The sequence below is a fragment of the Miscanthus floridulus genome, chromosome 2 (genome assembly GCF_019320115.1).
Source record: "Miscanthus floridulus cultivar M001 chromosome 2, ASM1932011v1, whole genome shotgun sequence".
In the NCBI taxonomy this organism is placed as follows: domain Eukaryota; kingdom Viridiplantae; phylum Streptophyta; class Magnoliopsida; order Poales; family Poaceae; genus Miscanthus; species Miscanthus floridulus.
Genome location: NC_089581.1, coordinates 147,684,576 through 147,702,887, shown reverse-complemented (window position 1 = coordinate 147,702,887; position 18,312 = coordinate 147,684,576). Strand labels below are relative to the sequence as shown.

Below are 18,312 nucleotides of genomic sequence, written 5' to 3'. Positions count from 1 at the left end.
GAGGCCAAGTGGGTGCGATGCGATGGAGCTGTGAATGAAGGGGTGACCGGTGCAGTAGCGGCCGACGACGAGGTGCGAAGGAAGGGGGCGGCGAGCGCTAGCCGATGGAGGCTGGAAGGGGCGGCTGCTGTTGTGACTGGTGAGCTGAGATGGAGGGGAGTTCTCTGAGTCAAGGCAAGGGCGAAGGGCCGAAGACGACGGGGGCGTGGAACCCGCTGTGTGGTTGGGTTCGGGAAGGTGCGAAGAAGTGAGGTTTGTATTCCGTGTGCAGGTCCATCTAGACAGGACGGACGCCCACACAGTATCATTATCATAACCGCAAAGGTGTCTTAATTCTTCCGAAAAGGAGGATTGTGTTCTTGATCCTTCTGTATGCGTATATAAGTTCCTCATAATAAGTAGCAACAAAAACCCGTTGCTGGGCTCGGTTCAGCCCAACCCCAACACCCTGAGTCACCGAGTTACTAACCCGATGGTGAAACACAATCAATTATAATTTTGGAACCCACTACATTCATTCTACTCTCCAATCCTATAAAAACATTGAAAGCATCTAGGCCCATAGTTAGGTTTCGGTGATTAATGACGACACGAGATTACTATGACTAACGTGTGTTTTGTAGAGACAATTTGAGTTAGGTCATGGTAATGGCAATTGATTGGGTAGTCATGGTTGTCATGCCCCTGATGATGGAAATCGTTTCGGTTTTTAAAGGATGAACGACAAGGTTAAGGACATACTAGTTCTAAGTGTCGTTTAGTGATGGAGAAACACTTAGAGTAGTTTAGGACTTTGTTTTTCCTTTGGCCATACTATTAAGGGGGGTATGGACTAGTAGCTTGACCTAGGTAAGTCTAGTGGGTTAGGTGTGGTGCACACTTGTCAAACCTAGCACTAGGTAGCTCAGAAATAGCCCTAAGATCAATTGGAGTAAACTTTATTAACATAGGATTTCGAGTTGAAAGTGAATGGAGGGTCAAATGATTGATTGGACGCTGGTCTAGTTGTGACCGGACGCTGGAGGGTGAGTCCGGTCAGTTCATTTGATCAACTAGAGTCGTCTGGTACTGACCGGACGTTGAGTGAAAGTGGACCGGATGCTGGGTACCTGTGTCTGATCAACTCCAGAGAGGTTCCAAAGAGACTGTTTCGTGACCGGACACGTTCGGTTGGTGCTGACCGGACGCTGGTCAGAATCTAGTAACTGACCGGACGCTGAACAGTGAAGTGACCGGACTTTGGGTGCCAGCGTTCGGTCAACATCAGTAAGGTTCCAAAGAACGTTTTTCATGACCGAACGTGTCCGGTTAGTGCTGACCGGACGCTGGTCAGAGTCCGGTTAGAACTTAATGGCTCTTTCTGATACAGTGACGGGTATAACTGACTAGAGCGTTCAGTCACCCTGTAGAAAGCTGACTCAACTTCCAAACGTTATGTTTTGAATAAGGGGGTACAAATACTTACTCCACTCGTCTAAGGGAGGTCTCTTTCCTATTTGTTTTGCTGAGAAACACCTTGAGAGTACAAGGGAGAGCAAGAGCCTAGTGAGGTGATTGGAATTTGAGAATCTAAGATTAAGGTCCTCATTAGTGCAAGGAGAGTAGCAAGCGTGCATCCACCATTCTTATTAGGCTTGTCGTGGTCAAATAAGAGTTTATGCTTGTTACTCTTGGTTATCACCGTCGCCTAGATGGCTCGGTGGTGATTGAAAGCTTGGTGATCATCCGGCGGAGCTTGTGGATGACCCAACTCAAGTTGTGAGAGGTTGTGGGTGATTCACCGTGATGGAGTATCAAAGAATCAGCCCATAGAGAGCACTTGATCCTTACGCGGATCAAGGGGGAGCTATACCCTTACGCGGGTGCTCCAACAAGGACTAGTGGGGAGTGGCTACTCTCTGATACCTTGAGAAAACATCGCCGTGTTTCTTTCCCTCTCTTTGTTTTGAGCATTTACATTTGAGCAATTTATTTCTTGTCTTTACATTTCTAAAATTGCCATGCTAAAGTAGGATTGGAAGCTAGGGTGCAAAACTTTTGTGTGGTAGAACAATAGAAACACATTCTAGGCATAAGGGGTGAAGTGGCCTAAGTGTAAGGCTTAATTATTGAAAGAATTTAGAATTAGCCCAATTCACCCCCTCTTTTGGGCATCTTGATCCTTTCAAACATCTCATTGGAATGAAGATATTTCTTTTCATTAGTTCATAGTAGTCTTGGTTTTAATATGCCTCAAATCTAGCGGTGGATATTTCCTCACACGTCCTACATTCCAGTTCGCTGAAATTATAGGCGACGTTCAAGTGACTCATTCCCTCCTTCCTGCGTGTGTCTTCCTCCTCTCCGGTGTGATAGTGGATGGATGAGGCGGTGATGATAGGGTTAGAGTTTTGATTTTCTAGGATCTCCAGCGACCTTAGAAGGGAGGGGTCCAAGGGTGGCCGAGCAAACAGACGACGGTGGTGAGCGAGGCGGCAGGGAGCCATGAGAGGGTGGGGTAGACACCCGAATGGTAAGTGCTGGCGGCGGGGGCGAGGGCTCGATGGCGTGGTCACGGGATTAGGATTAGGATTAGGAGAGGGTGGGGTTGGGCGCAACAATGGTATGGTTGGTGGGTGGCAGGGGCGACGGAGCGGGAGCCGCTAGCGGGGGCAGCGGGTGAGGTTGGTAGCGGGTCAGGCTATGAAGTGCTGAGCTGCGAAAGACAAACATCGCACCATGATCTTTAGCTGTTAGATCATCATCCAATGGCTCATGTTCGTCGTCCAAGAAAAGGAAAAAAGCAGACGTTTTAGCTAATCGGAGGTACTAGCACCCGGACGTCTGGCGCCAGCAGCGCGTCGAGACGCCACTCCTAGTCCCAACCAACCGAACCGTGGCCTAGCTCCTAGTCCTAGGCCCATCAACAGGAGCATCCCATCTAAGCTGTGGTAGAACCGCCTAATCTAATGCCTCCTAAGAGTGCTTGTCTTCCATTAGACGCTAAGCACCCAAGTGAGAACACTAGATTACTCGGTTCCATCGGGCACACCCCAGGGGAGAACCCGAAAATCTACATTTTTGCCATCAGGATCACAAATAAGAGAATAAACCTTATATCATTCTTAACCATTTCTTACATCACTTTTAATACAATATCAGAGTATAATATTTATTATTACAACAATAGAATGCAATCATATTATCAGAGTTATAGATAATTTAATTTAATAGTGAAATATAAACATGTTATCAGAATTATAGCAGAAATAAATATCTATTCATGAAACGATGAAGTATTGATATATAAACTATAACAACAGACTATACACTTTCATTTATAAAAACATTTGGTAAGAGTTATAAATAAAAAACTATGATCGCATCGTAAAGGAAATCCTCGCTGAGCCCACCAGGAGAAATCCACATATAAGGGTCAGCTCTAGCATCCGCCTGTCACCTGCAACAGGGGAAATAAAACCCTGAGTACTTAATTATACTCAACAAGACTTACCCGATAGGAGAAAAGAAAAGACTCAAGGATATGCAAGGCTATCGAGCTTGTGTGTTTATTGCATTTGCAGGAAGCATTACTAAGCGTGCGTCCTTATATTTGATTTTTATTAATAGCCGCATTGGTTCATCAACTCATCATTCTATGTAAGAACATGTGCTACTTTCAAGCAGGTGGTAAGCAATCAGAATTTCTTTTCTTTCCATCTTTCATCTTCCAGTTCTTACTACGCTGCTTGGCACAAAAACAAGCCGTACCAGATTGCCTGGCGATTCGCGAATCAATGCCCCCAGCTGCGTACCCTAAAAACACATGCCCCGCTTGTATCCAAGGCACAAGTAGAACCAACCCATCACCCTCTTGTCCTAGGTTCCTAGGTCCTCGTCTAAACTAGGACTCTAAGCCCCTGCTCTTGAGTCCCGGACTCAGTGCGGTGCAAGGATCTCCTCCACCAAAAAGAAACCCTGACAGTCGATCTGGAAAGAGCCGGAACCCACGACAAGAGAGCAACAAGTCTTCCAAGCGACCATACCCAAGTATGTGCTCAGGATAATGAGTCTGTGACTTGCCTCGAGTCTTATGCAACAGCCTGTCCTTAACCGACACAGACAGGGAAAGCAGTGTAACCAAGCTATGCCCCGCGTCCATGGTGACACAACTTCTTACACCCACCAATACCCAAACCATATCCCTATCCGGTCACCAATTTCTTTTTCCACCATTTTTATACATTCTAAGTGATAATAGTCCAATAATATATTTCCTATCTCTCGCGAGTGACAGGCAATCACTCGACTTCTACCGGTTTCTGTAGCATAGCAATCTACCTGATCCTATCATACTAGTAAGACTCAGAGGATAAAGATATATATATGCAAGTGAGTTTTATTCAACTCCTTAAAACTTAATGCATAAATATAATTTAAACTACAGAAAAGTAGGGGTTATGCACCGGGGCTTGCTTGGGTAAGATATATTTTAAAAAGTTAGTATCTGCATCTTCAGATCATCCACCATCAACTGGATAGAAAGCCTATTACATCATCTCCTGGAGATAATACCATTACATCATCTTTAGATTTTCAATCATACTTCAATTGATCCGTTGACCCATCATCGTACCTATATGATATGCAATGCGATGTAATGCAAATACGTAATTAATCGACTGCAATTGTGACTCGTAAAATACGATTTACGTCTCTCAAGTTAACGCGCTAGTTCTAACGACGATCGTACTTAGGCCACATATTCATATTATCGAATCAGACATTATTTCCCAATAATTATTTTAGTTATATAAATCCAAGTGGTTTCTTTATTCCATTCTATCGATTTAATCATTATTCAAATTAGAGCATTATTATCTATCTAGCAAACTAATTATTCTGGAGCTATAAAAATTACAATGAGTACCTAATATTATTAGAAGCCTATTGTAAAAATTTTAGATCCAACATTATTTCCAATTTATCACAATAATTCCAACAAGTTATCTTTTTACAATATTAAGTACCTTAAATTAATTATATAGCTTCTAAGAATATTATCACACTATGTGAACAAAATATACTAACATGTAGATCATAATTTTAGGAGACTAAAAAATTGGTTTCACCATTTTTGGATACCTATACAATTTTATATTGATCTTACAAGTTTACTTTATAAGCTAAATTATAAATTGCTCTAGAAATCGAAACGGGCCGGCACGCGCTCGCGGTCCAGTGGAGGCCGGCGGCCCACGCAGACATGCGGCCCAGGCGGGGTGGCATGCGCGCGTGGCGCGAGCGGCCCAATGAGCGGGCGCAAACGGCGGCCCATGCGCGGCAGGCAGCAGACCCGCCCAACGACACGCGGGCGACCCAGACGCGCCGACAGCTGCAAAGGCACGGGCGGCGACCGGTCGACCCAGCTGGGAAAGCCCAGAGCATGCTGTCCCTTTTGCAAAAAGAACCCCATATTTTTAACTAATAATCTACGATCTAGATCACTATTCAAATGAGTCAGCTGTTATTCACCTAGCACCCTATAATTGTTTATATTTACAAATTGCGGTCCCCGAGTGACTCCAAAACAGAGTAGCGCAGCAAGTCATGGCCGGCCGGCACCGGTTTCGCCCGAGGGACTCGCCGGCGACGCGGGGCGAGCAACGAGGCGTGCGGGCCCCCGTGTAGAGACAACGCGGTCGTGGAGAGCGACTCGGGGGCCAGGTCACCCGACGGTGGGCAGGGCGCGGCTGCCAGCGTCGACGCGATTCACCAGAGATGGCGCACGCACTCCGGCACCCTACAACCTCGGAGACAAAAACAAAATGATGAGGGAGCATCAGGACCTTATGCCGGACACGGCAACGGTGTCGTTTGGAGCTAAAACGACCCGTGCTAGGATGGCCATGTGCACGGTGAAGGGCAGCGGCGCTCTGAGCGTGGCGCGACCATGTCAGCTCGTCGTTGGTGAAGGTCCTAACCAAGCTGGGTGAGCTCTAGATATAGGAGGTTAAAGCGAGTTAGAAATTGCATTCTATCGAACTGCTACCGTTGCTTTGAGCCTTACCCCGAAATCCCATAGTACAACGACGAACTGACGGACAACGCGGGAAACACCAAATTGGTGGCCATCGGTGCTCCATTGAGGCTCAGTGTGGTAGGGCGCCTAGATAGCCTCCTAAGATACACGCAGGTGCGAGGAAAAGAGCTGTGAAACTCGCTGCTGCATAGGAGGGAGGAGGAGGCAACGGCCATGGCGTGGTGCGGCCGAGTGAAAAAGCACACAGTGAGCCGACAAATTAAAGCGAGCGGTCACGGTTGGTGGAGCGATGCGAGCACGTACACACACGTGCGAGTGGATTTTCAACGCGATGCACTTGAATCAAAATGGCCAAGCTCGAACAGAGCTCACCTTCGTCGGCTAGCGGGACAGGGTGGACAGGTAGGGCAGAGCAGGGAGTAGTCCCGTTGCAACAGCGGCCGGGCCAACGACACAGTCATGATGACTTGGCACACGCCCTAGGACTATGCGCGGTCGGTGGAGCGGACGGCGAGGGCAAGCGCCATGTCGGCCAAGTGACAACAACTGCAGCGTCGGGCTCGACCCCACGTGATACGGTGGACAGCGCACGCACGTGGGCTCATAGGGTTGGCAGCACGACAGGGAGGGGCTGGCCAACCTAGCTAGGCACGGAACCGACAGCCACGGGGCTAATCAGTGGGGCAGCGGCTATGGCCACAGCGCCAACCAGGGTAGTAGCGCGCGTGCAGTGACCACGCCCCGAGCCCGATCAGCTAGAAACGGTGCTATGCATGCTTTTTAAAGCGAAGCAAAAGCCACTTAGTATTTCGATTGAGGTTCAACCGAAGCTATCAACCTAAAGTCGGCACTAACAGCTATCTAGCGAAGTAAACCTCATGACCAGAGAGCAACTAGAGAGGGAGATAAGGAACTGCCAACTTGAGTGCGTCACCTAGGTGCCAAATCATGGACTAGGTTTTAAAAATCTGTTTCACAGCGTAGTCTATGGAGGTTGGGGCAATTTTGGAGAGTGCATCGCGACCTCACACACCACCTCAATCTACACCACGCTCACGAGCTCACTTAGAGACAACCAATAGTGCAAAAACATGACGCGAGTATTTATCATTTTTGTTAGAATTTAAATGCCAAAGATAGCATTGTGAACAACAACTCGATGTTTGCCGACTTAGCCAAAAAGAGTGGATTTAATTTCCAATTTGATTTTTGAGCTTCCAAGAAAACTAACTAACAACATTTATCCTCCCAAAATTAAAGTGACATATTCCTCTACATACTTTCCCCATCAAACTTAACTTAAGTAACATGCACAAGTTTATTATCTTTGTTTATCAAAAATTGTTTTTCATGCCAAATAGTTAACACCACTTATTCTATTTTCCTTATTAGATCTTATTAGCATATTTTTACATTAAGTAAACTAACTCACTATATTCATTTGATTCCTTTCAACCACAAAAGCGAATTGATTCGCCTTATGATTTCATGCATGCTAAAATTTAAAACTTCGAGGAACTCGTTTTGAAAATTTTACTTAGACCTAAATCACGGTGCTAAACAAGCTCGTAACACCAGGGGTGTTACATAAGCATCCCTGTGTAACAGAAAAAGTAAACCGAAGTGCTACCTGCCCGTAAAACAGAACGGGAGAGCGTGCGCTCATATCCCGCCGTCATCCCTCGGCGTGGTCCCTCCCTAGTCTAAGAAGGATGCAAGGCAGCAAAAGATGAGGAGAGAGATATAACACCCAATCTACTTTTGAGACATCCAAATACAATACTTACAACATACGTATGAAGACATGAAATATTTAAAACATGCATCTGAAACCCTTACAACAAACACATGAAACAATTGAAAACCATTGCAACACATACACAATATCCACATAAAACACTTGTAACATATGTGTGAAACATATGCAACATCTAGATAAAACACATTTGCAACATATGTCTGAAAAAACAGATGAAACGTTGAAAACAAACATTCGCAACATAAGTGTACAACCATTGAAACATATGTAACATCCCGTTTTACTTTTGCAACATCCATACGAAACCCCGTACCTCTTAAACCCTTACAAAACTCTTTCATACTCTTTATTCTTTCCTATGCGCATGTTCGATAATTTTTTCTAAGTGCCAAAAGATTAAGAGATGGGACTGAGAAGTCTTGAGATGGATTTTTTCTATTCTTAAAAAAAACTAGATTGGGAGACTTTTTTTTAAACTCTTGGACATGCTATGAGATGGGAGCAATTCTTCCCTTTTGTTAGGGATGAAAACAGATCGGATACGGACGGATATCATCGATATTACATTTGTTTTTATATTTCTGTCCGGATTCGGATTCGAATATGAATAGTGTTAACTATGTCGGATAGGATACGATTGGATATCGACATCATAAATATGCGATTTGAGTATTCGGATACGGATACGGTATCGGATATTGAATATCCGAACTCGGATAAGTACAGATCTCAACCTCTATAAATAGGTTCAATTTCGAATACGGTGAAAAAAATATCCATACCATTTTCGTCCCTACCTCTTGTCCCATTACACCTTATAGTGTGCCATACAGCCCAACACGGATGGCGGACCCAAACAAAATCACCGATTAGTCCGCTTCGCTCCGACAAAGTCCAGATATACCCTTCCCATTTCTCGCGGCGGCCACGGCCCACGGCCACGCCGTAGATCTCCTCCTCGTCCCAGGGCTCCGGCGGTCTTGCCGGCGGTGAGCTGAAGTGATGGAGCTCTGGAGCAAGCTGCGGAACCTGGATGCCTACCCGAAAGTGAACGAGGACTTCTACAGCCGCACCCTCTCCGGCGGCCTCATCACCATCCTCTCCTCCCTCGCCATCCTCCTCCTCTTCTTCTCCGAGATCCGTATGTATCATCCCCCTCTTCATCTCGGGTTTACCCCTCCATTTCGCTTGCCTAGCTGCGGCAGAGCTTGATCTCGCCGTACCATCTGGTGCCTTTTTTTTTTGGTTCGGTGCGGAACGAGAGTAGATTGTGGTGGAATGAATTGTGCGTGTTTTCATACTATGGTGTGAATTGGAAGTAATAGTTTGTTAAAACTCGCGGCCTGGTTAACATGCACCAGAATTCGAGTACGGCAGTTAACCAGGCCTGACATTCCCGAGAAAATTGCTATTTCGCCGTTATCAAACGTGGGCTTAGCTCTTTTGCCATCCCGCAAATGGAATTCGCCTGTCAGCCATTTTCAAACACGACTATATGTATCGTATTTTGATTTTGAATTTTTTTTCGTTATTTCCTTTCTCCTTTTACCCCTCACCCATCCCATCAGAACGGGGAGGCGGCCTACAAAAAATAAACACAGGGGTAACCAAAAATATATACAAATGCACATATACTGAAGTGGCTCGATGAGGTCGGTGGTGTTCCACTTGCCGTGCGAGAGGGCTGTAGGCGCGGTTGTTGCCGCTGGAGGACTGACCGGTGAAGGCAGATGATTCACTGATGGTTAATAACCAAAGATCTCTGTCCAATTCGCAAGAAAATGCAAGAAAGCAGTCAAATCTTTCTCAAATGCACTCAATAGTCCAGAGGAAATCAGAACTGCATTCTATATTACCTCAAGAGCATTTCAGCGAACACATGGTGATTGGCGTCCATGCTGGCAGATGATACACAGTAACACAGATGGTTAATAACCAAAGATATGTGTTCAGTTCGCAAGGAAATGCTAGGAATCAGTCAAATCTTTCTCAAACACACTCAATAATCCTGAAGAAATTAGAACTGCATGGTATATTACCTTAAGAGCATTTCAGCAAACACATGGTGCCTGGCGTCCCTGTCGACCTGGAAGGCAGCATGAAAGGAGAGGGAGGGGACGCCAGATGTAGAGACGGAGGGTGACCCGAGCGAGAAGCGGAGTCGACGCTAGACGGGGAACGGGACGGCGACCGTTGTCGCGCGTGACAGTGGCGTGGCAACCTCGGCAGGGGCGGGAGGCGGGCGGCGCTGGGCGGGGCAATCGTGTCCGCGGCCACCGGCGGGGCTGGCCAGCACCGCGCCGTGCCGGGAGGCGGCCACCGCTGGGGTGCGGCACCACCGCTGGGGCTTGTTGGCACGGCTGCGCCGTGCCGCACCCGCGGCCCCCTACGGGCCTCGGCTGCACAGCGCCGTGCCGGCGGCCTACGGCCTGCTGTGCTCCCCTGTTGTGGGGCCGCGCCAGGGCGAGGTGCTGGGAGAGGGGGAGCGTCCAATCCAAGAATCCACTGCAGTGAGACACCGACCGGGTACCTTCCGGAGCTGTTCGCCGGCCGCGCGCGCCTGCTCAACCCCCTGCGGGGCCAGCCCGAACTCCGGCTTCGTGCCGTTCTCCTGCCGGCAGCAGGCCAAGATGGCATCAGTTGGAGAGAATTGGATTGAGGTAGGAGATCCTTGGAGCGGGAAATCAAAGGAATAAAGTGGGCTGCTGGGACGGAGGGAGGGATTCGTACCAGAGATGAGACGATGAGCGCGCGGCCTAGGCAGGACGGGGAGGCGGTGGCGGCGCCGTCGACCAGCTTGCTGCCCGCGCGCCAGCGAGACCTGGCCGCGCGCCGGTGAGTCGGGGCGGCCGCGGTGGGCTGGCCGGGGGAGGCGGCGGCGGCGGCGCCGTCGACCACCTCGCTGCCTGGCGGCATCTTTCTCTCCCCCGTTCCTTCTCTCCCTCCCGGTCCTTGTCGTGCGAACAGAACAAGATAAGGTTCTGATGGGGATGGGTGAGGGGTAAAAGGGGAAAGGAAATAACGAAAAAAAAATATAAATCAAAATACGGTACATATACTGGTCCAGGGCATTCTGGCGGTGCGTCGCGTTTGAAAATGGCAGACGGGCGAATCCTATTTGCGGGATGGCAAAAGAGCGAAGCCCACGTTTGATAATGGCGAAATAGCAATTTTCTCGACATTCCCTTTTCGGCTGATGGTTTTTGCGGCTGCTGTTTCGTTGGCAGAGAAAACACTGTAGCATGTCTAATAAGCAGTGTAAAATTGCAGTACATATATTAATTTGCAGCAGCGTGTGTTATCTCGTGATGGTTTTGTTGATGTTGTATCCTAGTTGGTGTCATCGGAAGACTGGATAGGAATTGGTTTTGTACCTTTGTTTTTGTGACTTGTGTGACCACTTGCAATGAGTTAGTTTTCTGTTTAACTTCCCCAACTAGGTTCCATCTAGTTTTTGGAATTGCTCCATCATTTTGGTGTTTGTGTTTGATGCTAAATTTCTGTTCTCTTTATTTTTGCAAGTATGGTTGCTATATGGTGCTACGTGTGATAACCTTTACCCATACTATGGGCTATAACTGATACTTGCTATTTTTTTTCATGCTAAAATCACAAAGAACAGTTTAACTTGTTAGATGCCGCAAGTACCTCTTCTCACAATATAGCTTGCTCCATGCCTCTTTATCTAGATAATAATAGTTTATTAACTGTATGTCAACCTAATATTCTGATAACTTTCCTGTAGGGCTTTATCTATATTCTGCTACGGAAAGTAAGCTCACTGTTGATACCTCAAGAGGGGAAAGACTACATATCAATGTTAGTCCCAATGCTATTTCCCCATTGCAAACCTTCTAAATGACTTGTAATTTCTAGCAGCTCTTACCATATTTAGAAAGCAGGCTATCGAAACTTATGTTCTTTGCCATGTTTCATCCACTTCAACTTAGTCTATGGTCTATTAGCTGTGTAAAATTTGGATTTTTCTTTTGCTTAAAGATTTGACCTCCGATTGTCTTCATGTTATGTTCTTGGCGCATTAGAACTTGGCAGGTAGTGAACAAGCTATTTGTAGTGTTTATACAGTCAAATATGAAAGAACAATTAGCAAGCAGCTAACTGAGAATATTCAGAAATTACTAATTTGGCAAGGCCCAGGTCCAGAATATGCCATTTTTTCTGTATGTGAAGATGCTGCTTTTCTTTTGGATCGTTAATGTACATAATCGCTTTTGCAGTTTGATGTTACGTTCCCAGCCCTTCCTTGTTCTCTAGTTGCTGTTGATACAATGGATGTCAGTGGAGAGCAACATTATGATATAGTATGTGCAACAATTTCCGCCACTTTTCTCTTTTGTTCTCTGTTTTACGTCTTGTAAGTTGTTTCCCAAGCTCTACTGCATAAAAGGTTTCCTGATCGGCTAAGTATCCATTTTGCAGCGACATGACATAACAAAGAAAAGAATTGACCATCTTGGTAATGTAATTGAATCAAGAAAAGACAGAGTTGGTGCCCCTAAGGTATATCGTTCCACTTCTAACTTAAACTGGCATATGAGTGAAGTTGTCCTGGTTTTGCCATGATGTTTACCAAATTGGACTTGCTTTTAGCAAATGCCATGGGTTTTCTTACTCTGGAATATAGCCATTTGGGCGTATTTTATTGGTCATGTTTTAGACTATCAGGGTCTGTTCATGCTGAAGTGCTGAACTTATGCACAGCGCATAGAGCTTACAGCTTCACAGAAATTTCACATTGGAGCCATTAGAAGATGATAGCTACTGTTTGCATGCATGAACAGAGTGCCTGAACCATAATTCTGGCACACAAAAATAATATGGCGTCCAGGGGGGCTGGCGCCCTCCTTATCTGGACCATTTCCTGTGATTGTCTAACGGAAGTTGGCTTCACAGTGCTAAGGTGAAATTTTTCTACTGCGCAAAGGTTAAATCTCCTACCACCCACTAGAATGCATACCTGATTTTGTTGGAAAGCCGCCTCAGATGGATTCCACAGATTTGCTAAGGTTTCATGATAGCGTTCTTTATTGGAATGCAATTTCTGATGGGAACCAGAGCTTTCCTTATGTTCAGTACCTGCGATGGTTTTACGGCAATTCTATTCTTCATGGTTCCCATTTTATGGACATGTATCTCACAAATTTATGGGAAACCGGTGATGACATTTAGCTCTGAAACTTCCATATCCACATCGGACTCTTGAAACGGTCTTCAAACGTGCCTGCATTAGTTTGGGTGTTCGTTTATGTTTGCAACTTATAGAAGATGGAACATTCATCAGATAAAAATGGAAGCCTTTGTGTATATAAAACTGAAAACTTATGCTGCAATAGTATAGGCCATTGAGGTTTGCAACTTATAGAAGGTGGAACATTCACCAGATAAAAATGGAAGTCATGCTGTATATAAAACTGAACTTATGCTGCAATAGTATAGACCATTGAGTAGACAGTTTATTCTGCATCCCTAGAAAGCATTGAGCTGCCTGTCTGAAGTTTTTACTGGGCAGCTGAAACATCAGTTGCCGTTGGTCTCCATCTCCGATGCAGCAACCGAAATGAATGGTCCAGATAAGGAGGGCGCCAGCCCCCCTGAGCGCAATATCCGCTTTGTTCTGGTACACAACACAGCACAACAGACTGCCTAAGGGCTGCACCTCACTGAGGCCCAGCCTGGATCAAAGTTAATGCACCATGGGGGGCTTGTAGTGACTAGTGACAGTCTCATAGAAGTAGAAGTGTAGAACATGGGCAGCTAGCACTGAGACGGCTGCATAGGCCGGAGTTTCCCTGGTTTGCCCCTGCATAGGTTGATCATATCATGGTCTAAAAAATGGGGCCAGACTGGTTTTTTCAATTGTAAAAAATCCAGAACTTATCACTTTAGCTATTTATCTCAGAGACTGCTTAATGATCTGGAAAATCAGATGAGCTGGTTTTTTTGTCTTTTAGATACCACTGAGCGGTATGGGTTAAGTGAGGCGATCCATTTTTTGCAGTGAAAACTGAAAGAAAACCATGTTACTTGGCGTCATCAACAACTTCCCTGTTAGCCCAGGGTACACCATGCTCCAGCACCCCCCCTCCCCCCCCCCCCCCCCCCCCCCCCCCCCCCCCCCCCCCCCCCTTCTGGTTATCACTAATTCAATCATCTGTGTTGTCGGCTGTGCCTCTGTTGTCCCAATATGCAGCAGATGAAACAAAGATGAAGTGACTGTGTACAGTTTTTTGTTCCCTCGTTGTAGCAGCATCCATGGATTTTTATTTGCGCAGAATTACTCTCTTTTACCAGTACCTTTTGATTGCTGGTATGATGCATAGAAGTGTTTTTTTGTTTATACTTGTTTTGTTTATTAATAATGTTAGCAATGTCCATATATTTCAATATCTCTTCAGTGAGCTTTTGTATGACTTTTTTTTTTGAATAAGCTTTTTTATGACTGAGTAGAGGTACCTAGAGATTTTTTTTTCTTGAACACACAAGGGAGTCGTGTATCATTATATTAAGAAGGAAAAGGGTGAAGAAACCCATACAACTCACACCCACCTCACACACTTGCACTCCTCCCTGGAAACACAAAAACTCGACCTCGACCAATGGAGGTACCTAGAGATACCATGTTAGTTATTGTTATTTTGATATTTTCTTTTACCTTCTGATAAAAATTTTGGTATGTCCCGATGACAGTCTTCTTTATATAAGAAATAGAGCTAACAATGATGTAGATACATTAAACTATTATATTTAGTAAAGAAATATTGATCTGACTCATGGACTGACCTGCTTAAAGCCTTAAACTGTGGTCATAATTTCATATTACATGTTGGAGACCACTGTAAAGATGACATGGACCAATTTGTATAATAGCGATTTCAAGCTTGGTGGTGGCATTAAGAGGCAGCCATCTTCCTTGACTAATTGTCAAATGTGGAATAACGACATATTTCTATTGCAGGAAGTTGTTTTTCCTTGAACTAATTCCCTCTCCGCATCCTGGTTTATCTTGTATAGATTGAAAGACCGTTACAGAAGCATGGCGGTAGGCTTGACCACAACGAGGTTTACTGTGGATCTTGTTATGGTGCTGAGGAGGTATACATCTCTGACATTGTTACATTGATGTTACTTGTACATGCAATGTTTTCACACTGATCATCTTTGTCCCATGGTTTCTCTGTTACTCCAGTCAGTAAACACCACTAGATTTCTCCTTAAGAATTTTATTGCATTATCTAATAAGCCCTAATATTCGTGCCTGCAACATTACCAGATGGATGATCAGTGTTGCAACTCCTGTGAAGAAGTTCGTGATGTGTACCGGAAGAAAGGGTGGGCTATCAACAACGTAGAATTAATTGATCAGGTAAGGTATTGTGTGCTCTATTAATTTTGGCTAGTCTTTGAGTGTAGCACAATCATGTTCATTGAAATGAGTCAACTCTTAACATAACCCATATGTGTAGCATCTATCGTGAGTTTGTGATGCACGATTTGTCCTCAGGTCCTTAGTTCTGGTACATAGGGAGCGTTATTTTTTGCTAAATAGATAGTTTCTACCATGATTAGAAATATTCAATAGGTTTTGTGTGTTAGAGCTTGAGCTGACTTATGCTTTCACTAATTTATGCTATATAGGTTTGTGTTTCTTTATCATTTTTTTCCGAGAACGTGTCTGGGCACGTATTTCATTAAGAGGAGTGTTTCTATATCATCTAACAAATTATTGTGAGGCAACCACCTCCTGGTGACATAGTCATTATATGTTTGTACTATGGGCAAGGATACTGAATAATAGGAATTATGATTCGTATCCTTATTGGCTAATGACCGGACACCTTTTTTTTAACATGTACTTGATGTCCATTTCTTTAAACTTCAAAGCTATTTGTAAGCCACCTTAATTTGTTTGTGCATGACTGCATGTCGCCTCCTATTACTCCACTAATGTTTTGTGCTGCATGCAACTAATTCGTGTAGAAGGTTTTGGTTCTTTAGTTTTGCTTTGTTCTTATGTTTTGCTTAAACAAGTATACTCAAAATTCCAGTGCAAGAGAGAGGGCTATGTACAAAGGTTAAAAGATGAAAAAGGGGAAGGTTGTACCATCCATGGATTTGTAAATGTGAATAAAGTAGCTGGCAACTTTCACTTTGCCCCTGGGAAAAGCTTGGACCAGTCATTCAACTTCCTGCAAGATCTGTTGAACATCCAACCAGAAACTTACAATGCAAGTAGAGCTAAATTAAATTCTCTTTATCCTTGTCGGAGCACTTACCATATTGCTCATAACCGTAAACTGATATTTGTCCATTCCCCACTTTTTTTTACTGGAAACAGATAAGTCACAAGATAAACAAGCTGTCCTTTGGGGAAGAGTTCCCAGGTGTCGTCAATCCTCTTGATGGGTATTCTTTGGAACTTAGACTAAACTTCAGATTGTAATTTGCATTTCACTTTGCTCTACAACTTTTCCATGGTCTAATTTCCCCAAGCGTTCCAGAGTTGAGTGGATACAGGATGACTCCAATGGGTTAACGGGGATGTACCAGTATTTTGTGAAGGTAAATTTTTGGTAATTACTAGTCATATTCTTTAATATGATTCCTTATGTTTAAGCTTCTGCGAACATGAAAATATATCAATACAGATTTCCATGGCTTCAACTTGCTAATTATATCTTGTGTACAGGTTGTTCCAACAATCTACACAGATATCAGGGGGCGCAAGATTCACTCAAATCAGGTAAATAGCCCGATCTTCTTGCCTAGTTCTACTTCTGAAGCCTAAGTTTGTGAATAATTCTCTGTTTCCTTTTGCAGTTTTCTGTGACAGAGCACTTTAGAGAGGCAATTGGCTATCCTAGGCCTCCACCTGGTGTATACTTCTTCTACGAATTTTCACCAATTAAGGTGATGAATGATATCCCTGTGATCATTCTGTATAGTCAGAAGTGTTGGCAAGCATTTCTTTTCTATCCAGCCTGAGTCATCCATTGACCATTTGATAGCATGCAACTTTTGATATTCAATCAACCTGTTGCTCTAAAAGCGTAAAGCAGGCACTGCATTTATTACTTAGAATTGGCTGACACTTGAATTTTCTTATCATGTTGGTCTCTTTTCGATAACATGCGAAAATCTCCTTCTGTACAGGTATTGGTCATCCTCTATGTTAAAATTCACTAGTTTGTCTTACTGTTCCTTGACAGGTTGATTTTACTGAAGAAAATACATCGCTTCTTCACTTCCTGACAAACATATGTGCTATTGTTGGAGGTCTGTCACAAACTTCTACCTGCAACTATTTTGAGCTTCCTCCAAAAAAAGGAAAATGTTTTGGTGCTATCTAAAATGGATAATAAGCAAGAGTCTGAATTTCTAACCCATCGCTGTGGGCTTATGGCAGGTATTTTCACTGTTGCTGGCATCATAGATTCTTTCGTCTACCATGGTCATCGCGCCATCAAGAAAAAGATGGAGCTTGGAAAGCTTGGATAACTACATTTTTTGGGCATATAGCAATTAGGACTATAAGAAGGGCGGGCCTGGTGCAAGCGGTAGAGTTTTACCGCCTGTGATCAGAAGGTCCCGGGTTCGAGTCGCGGTCTCCTCGTATTGCACAGGCGAGGGTAAGGCTTGCCACTAACACCCTTCTCTAGACCCCGCACAGAGCGGGAGCTCTCTGCACTGGGTACGTCCTTTTTTTTATAGCAATTAGGACCATAGTGAAAGCGAGTTTAACTCGTGCTGCACTGCCTCATAAGGTAGACGAAGATAATTCAGGGCCTGTTTGGATTGCAGGAAAAAATTCCTGTTCCTGCGTTTTTTTGAGTAAAATTGAACTGATTTATGTGAAATTCCTACGAGATTCCTATAAAATTCCTGCGTTCCAAACGAGCCCTCAAGAGAGATTTTGATCCGCTGGGATGCATCTGTAGCCATTCAGACTTGTTAGCTTGTCTAAAGCAGACTGCTGAGGCCTGTAGACTCTAGTCGTGGATATGCAGCTCCGTTATGGGAAAACTCTCTGAGCAGAAGCATCACTGCCAGCGAACGTTTGAGTTATTGGCCAAGTATATATTGCAATGTGCAACTCAGACCGCTGTTAAAATTTGTGATTCTGCTCCGTGCCGCGTATCACTTTTGCTTGGGTCGCCGTCTCCAGCATTTACTCTCTGGACTTGGCTGAGGCCGGAACTATTTTCCCGGCACGCAAGTACACGCCGCGGCGGCGGAGGCCGCGCGCGCCAGCGGCCGTGCGGCTGCCCACGTTGCCGTCCCGGCTGCCGCGCGCGCGGTCGGTCCGGCGCCTTGGAAACCAGCTGGAGGCAAGGCAAGCGCGCGGCGGGGGCGGGCGCTCCTCGCCCGGCCGGCTGGCCCCGGCGCGTCGTCGCCCGCCCTTCGCCACTCGCGATCGCGATAGGCGCCCAGGGGCCGGCTGCCCGGCTCCGCGAAGCGCCGAAGAGGAGGTGGTCATGCGGGCTATCGCGCGGGCCTTTTCACGTGGCCGATG

The 18,312-nt window shown here is 45.3% G+C and overlaps 1 protein-coding gene and 1 long non-coding RNA gene across 3 annotated transcripts; one reads left to right on the top strand and one right to left on the bottom strand.

The window, feature by feature from the left end:
- The first annotated feature begins 8,641 nt into the window (after positions 1 to 8,641).
- Positions 8,642 to 17,862, top strand: LOC136532492 (uncharacterized). 2 transcript variants are annotated; one of them, XM_066525088.1, is made up of 13 exons: positions 8,642 to 8,922; positions 11,527 to 11,600; positions 12,020 to 12,103; positions 12,222 to 12,302; positions 14,814 to 14,894; positions 15,073 to 15,165; positions 15,848 to 16,027; positions 16,138 to 16,205; positions 16,301 to 16,361; positions 16,489 to 16,542; positions 16,620 to 16,709; positions 17,009 to 17,075; positions 17,206 to 17,861. In XM_066525088.1, the coding sequence occupies exons 1-13, from the start codon at positions 8,784 to 8,786 to the stop codon at positions 17,295 to 17,297; spliced, it is 1,164 nt and encodes a 387-aa protein (XP_066381185.1). In that variant the 5' UTR covers positions 8,642 to 8,783; the 3' UTR covers positions 17,298 to 17,861. The 2 variants fall into 2 exon arrangements, with proteins under 2 accessions (XP_066381185.1, XP_066381190.1); XM_066525093.1 differs by lacking the exon at positions 15,848 to 16,027 and having other exon boundaries at positions 17,206 to 17,862.
- Positions 8,947 to 11,515, bottom strand: LOC136532508 (uncharacterized). Its single transcript, XR_010778247.1, has 3 exons — positions 9,821 to 11,515; positions 9,638 to 9,679; positions 8,947 to 9,543 (listed from the first exon to the last, which is right to left on the bottom strand). It is a non-coding gene; the product is annotated as an uncharacterized lncRNA (long non-coding RNA).
- Positions 17,863 to 18,312: the final 450 nt, after the last annotated feature.

Excerpts from the sequence above, each read along its gene's own strand:
- LOC136532492 (XM_066525088.1), top strand. The coding sequence starts at position 8,784 with ATGGAGCTCTGGAGCAAGCTGCGGAACCTGGATGCCTACCCGAAAGTG. Across the intron at positions 12,104-12,221 it reads GAGAGCAACATTATGATATA|CGACATGACATAACAAAGAA; the intron begins GTATGTGCAACA and ends TCCATTTTGCAG. Across the intron at positions 14,895-15,072 it reads CTTGTTATGGTGCTGAGGAG|ATGGATGATCAGTGTTGCAA; the intron begins GTATACATCTCT and ends CAACATTACCAG.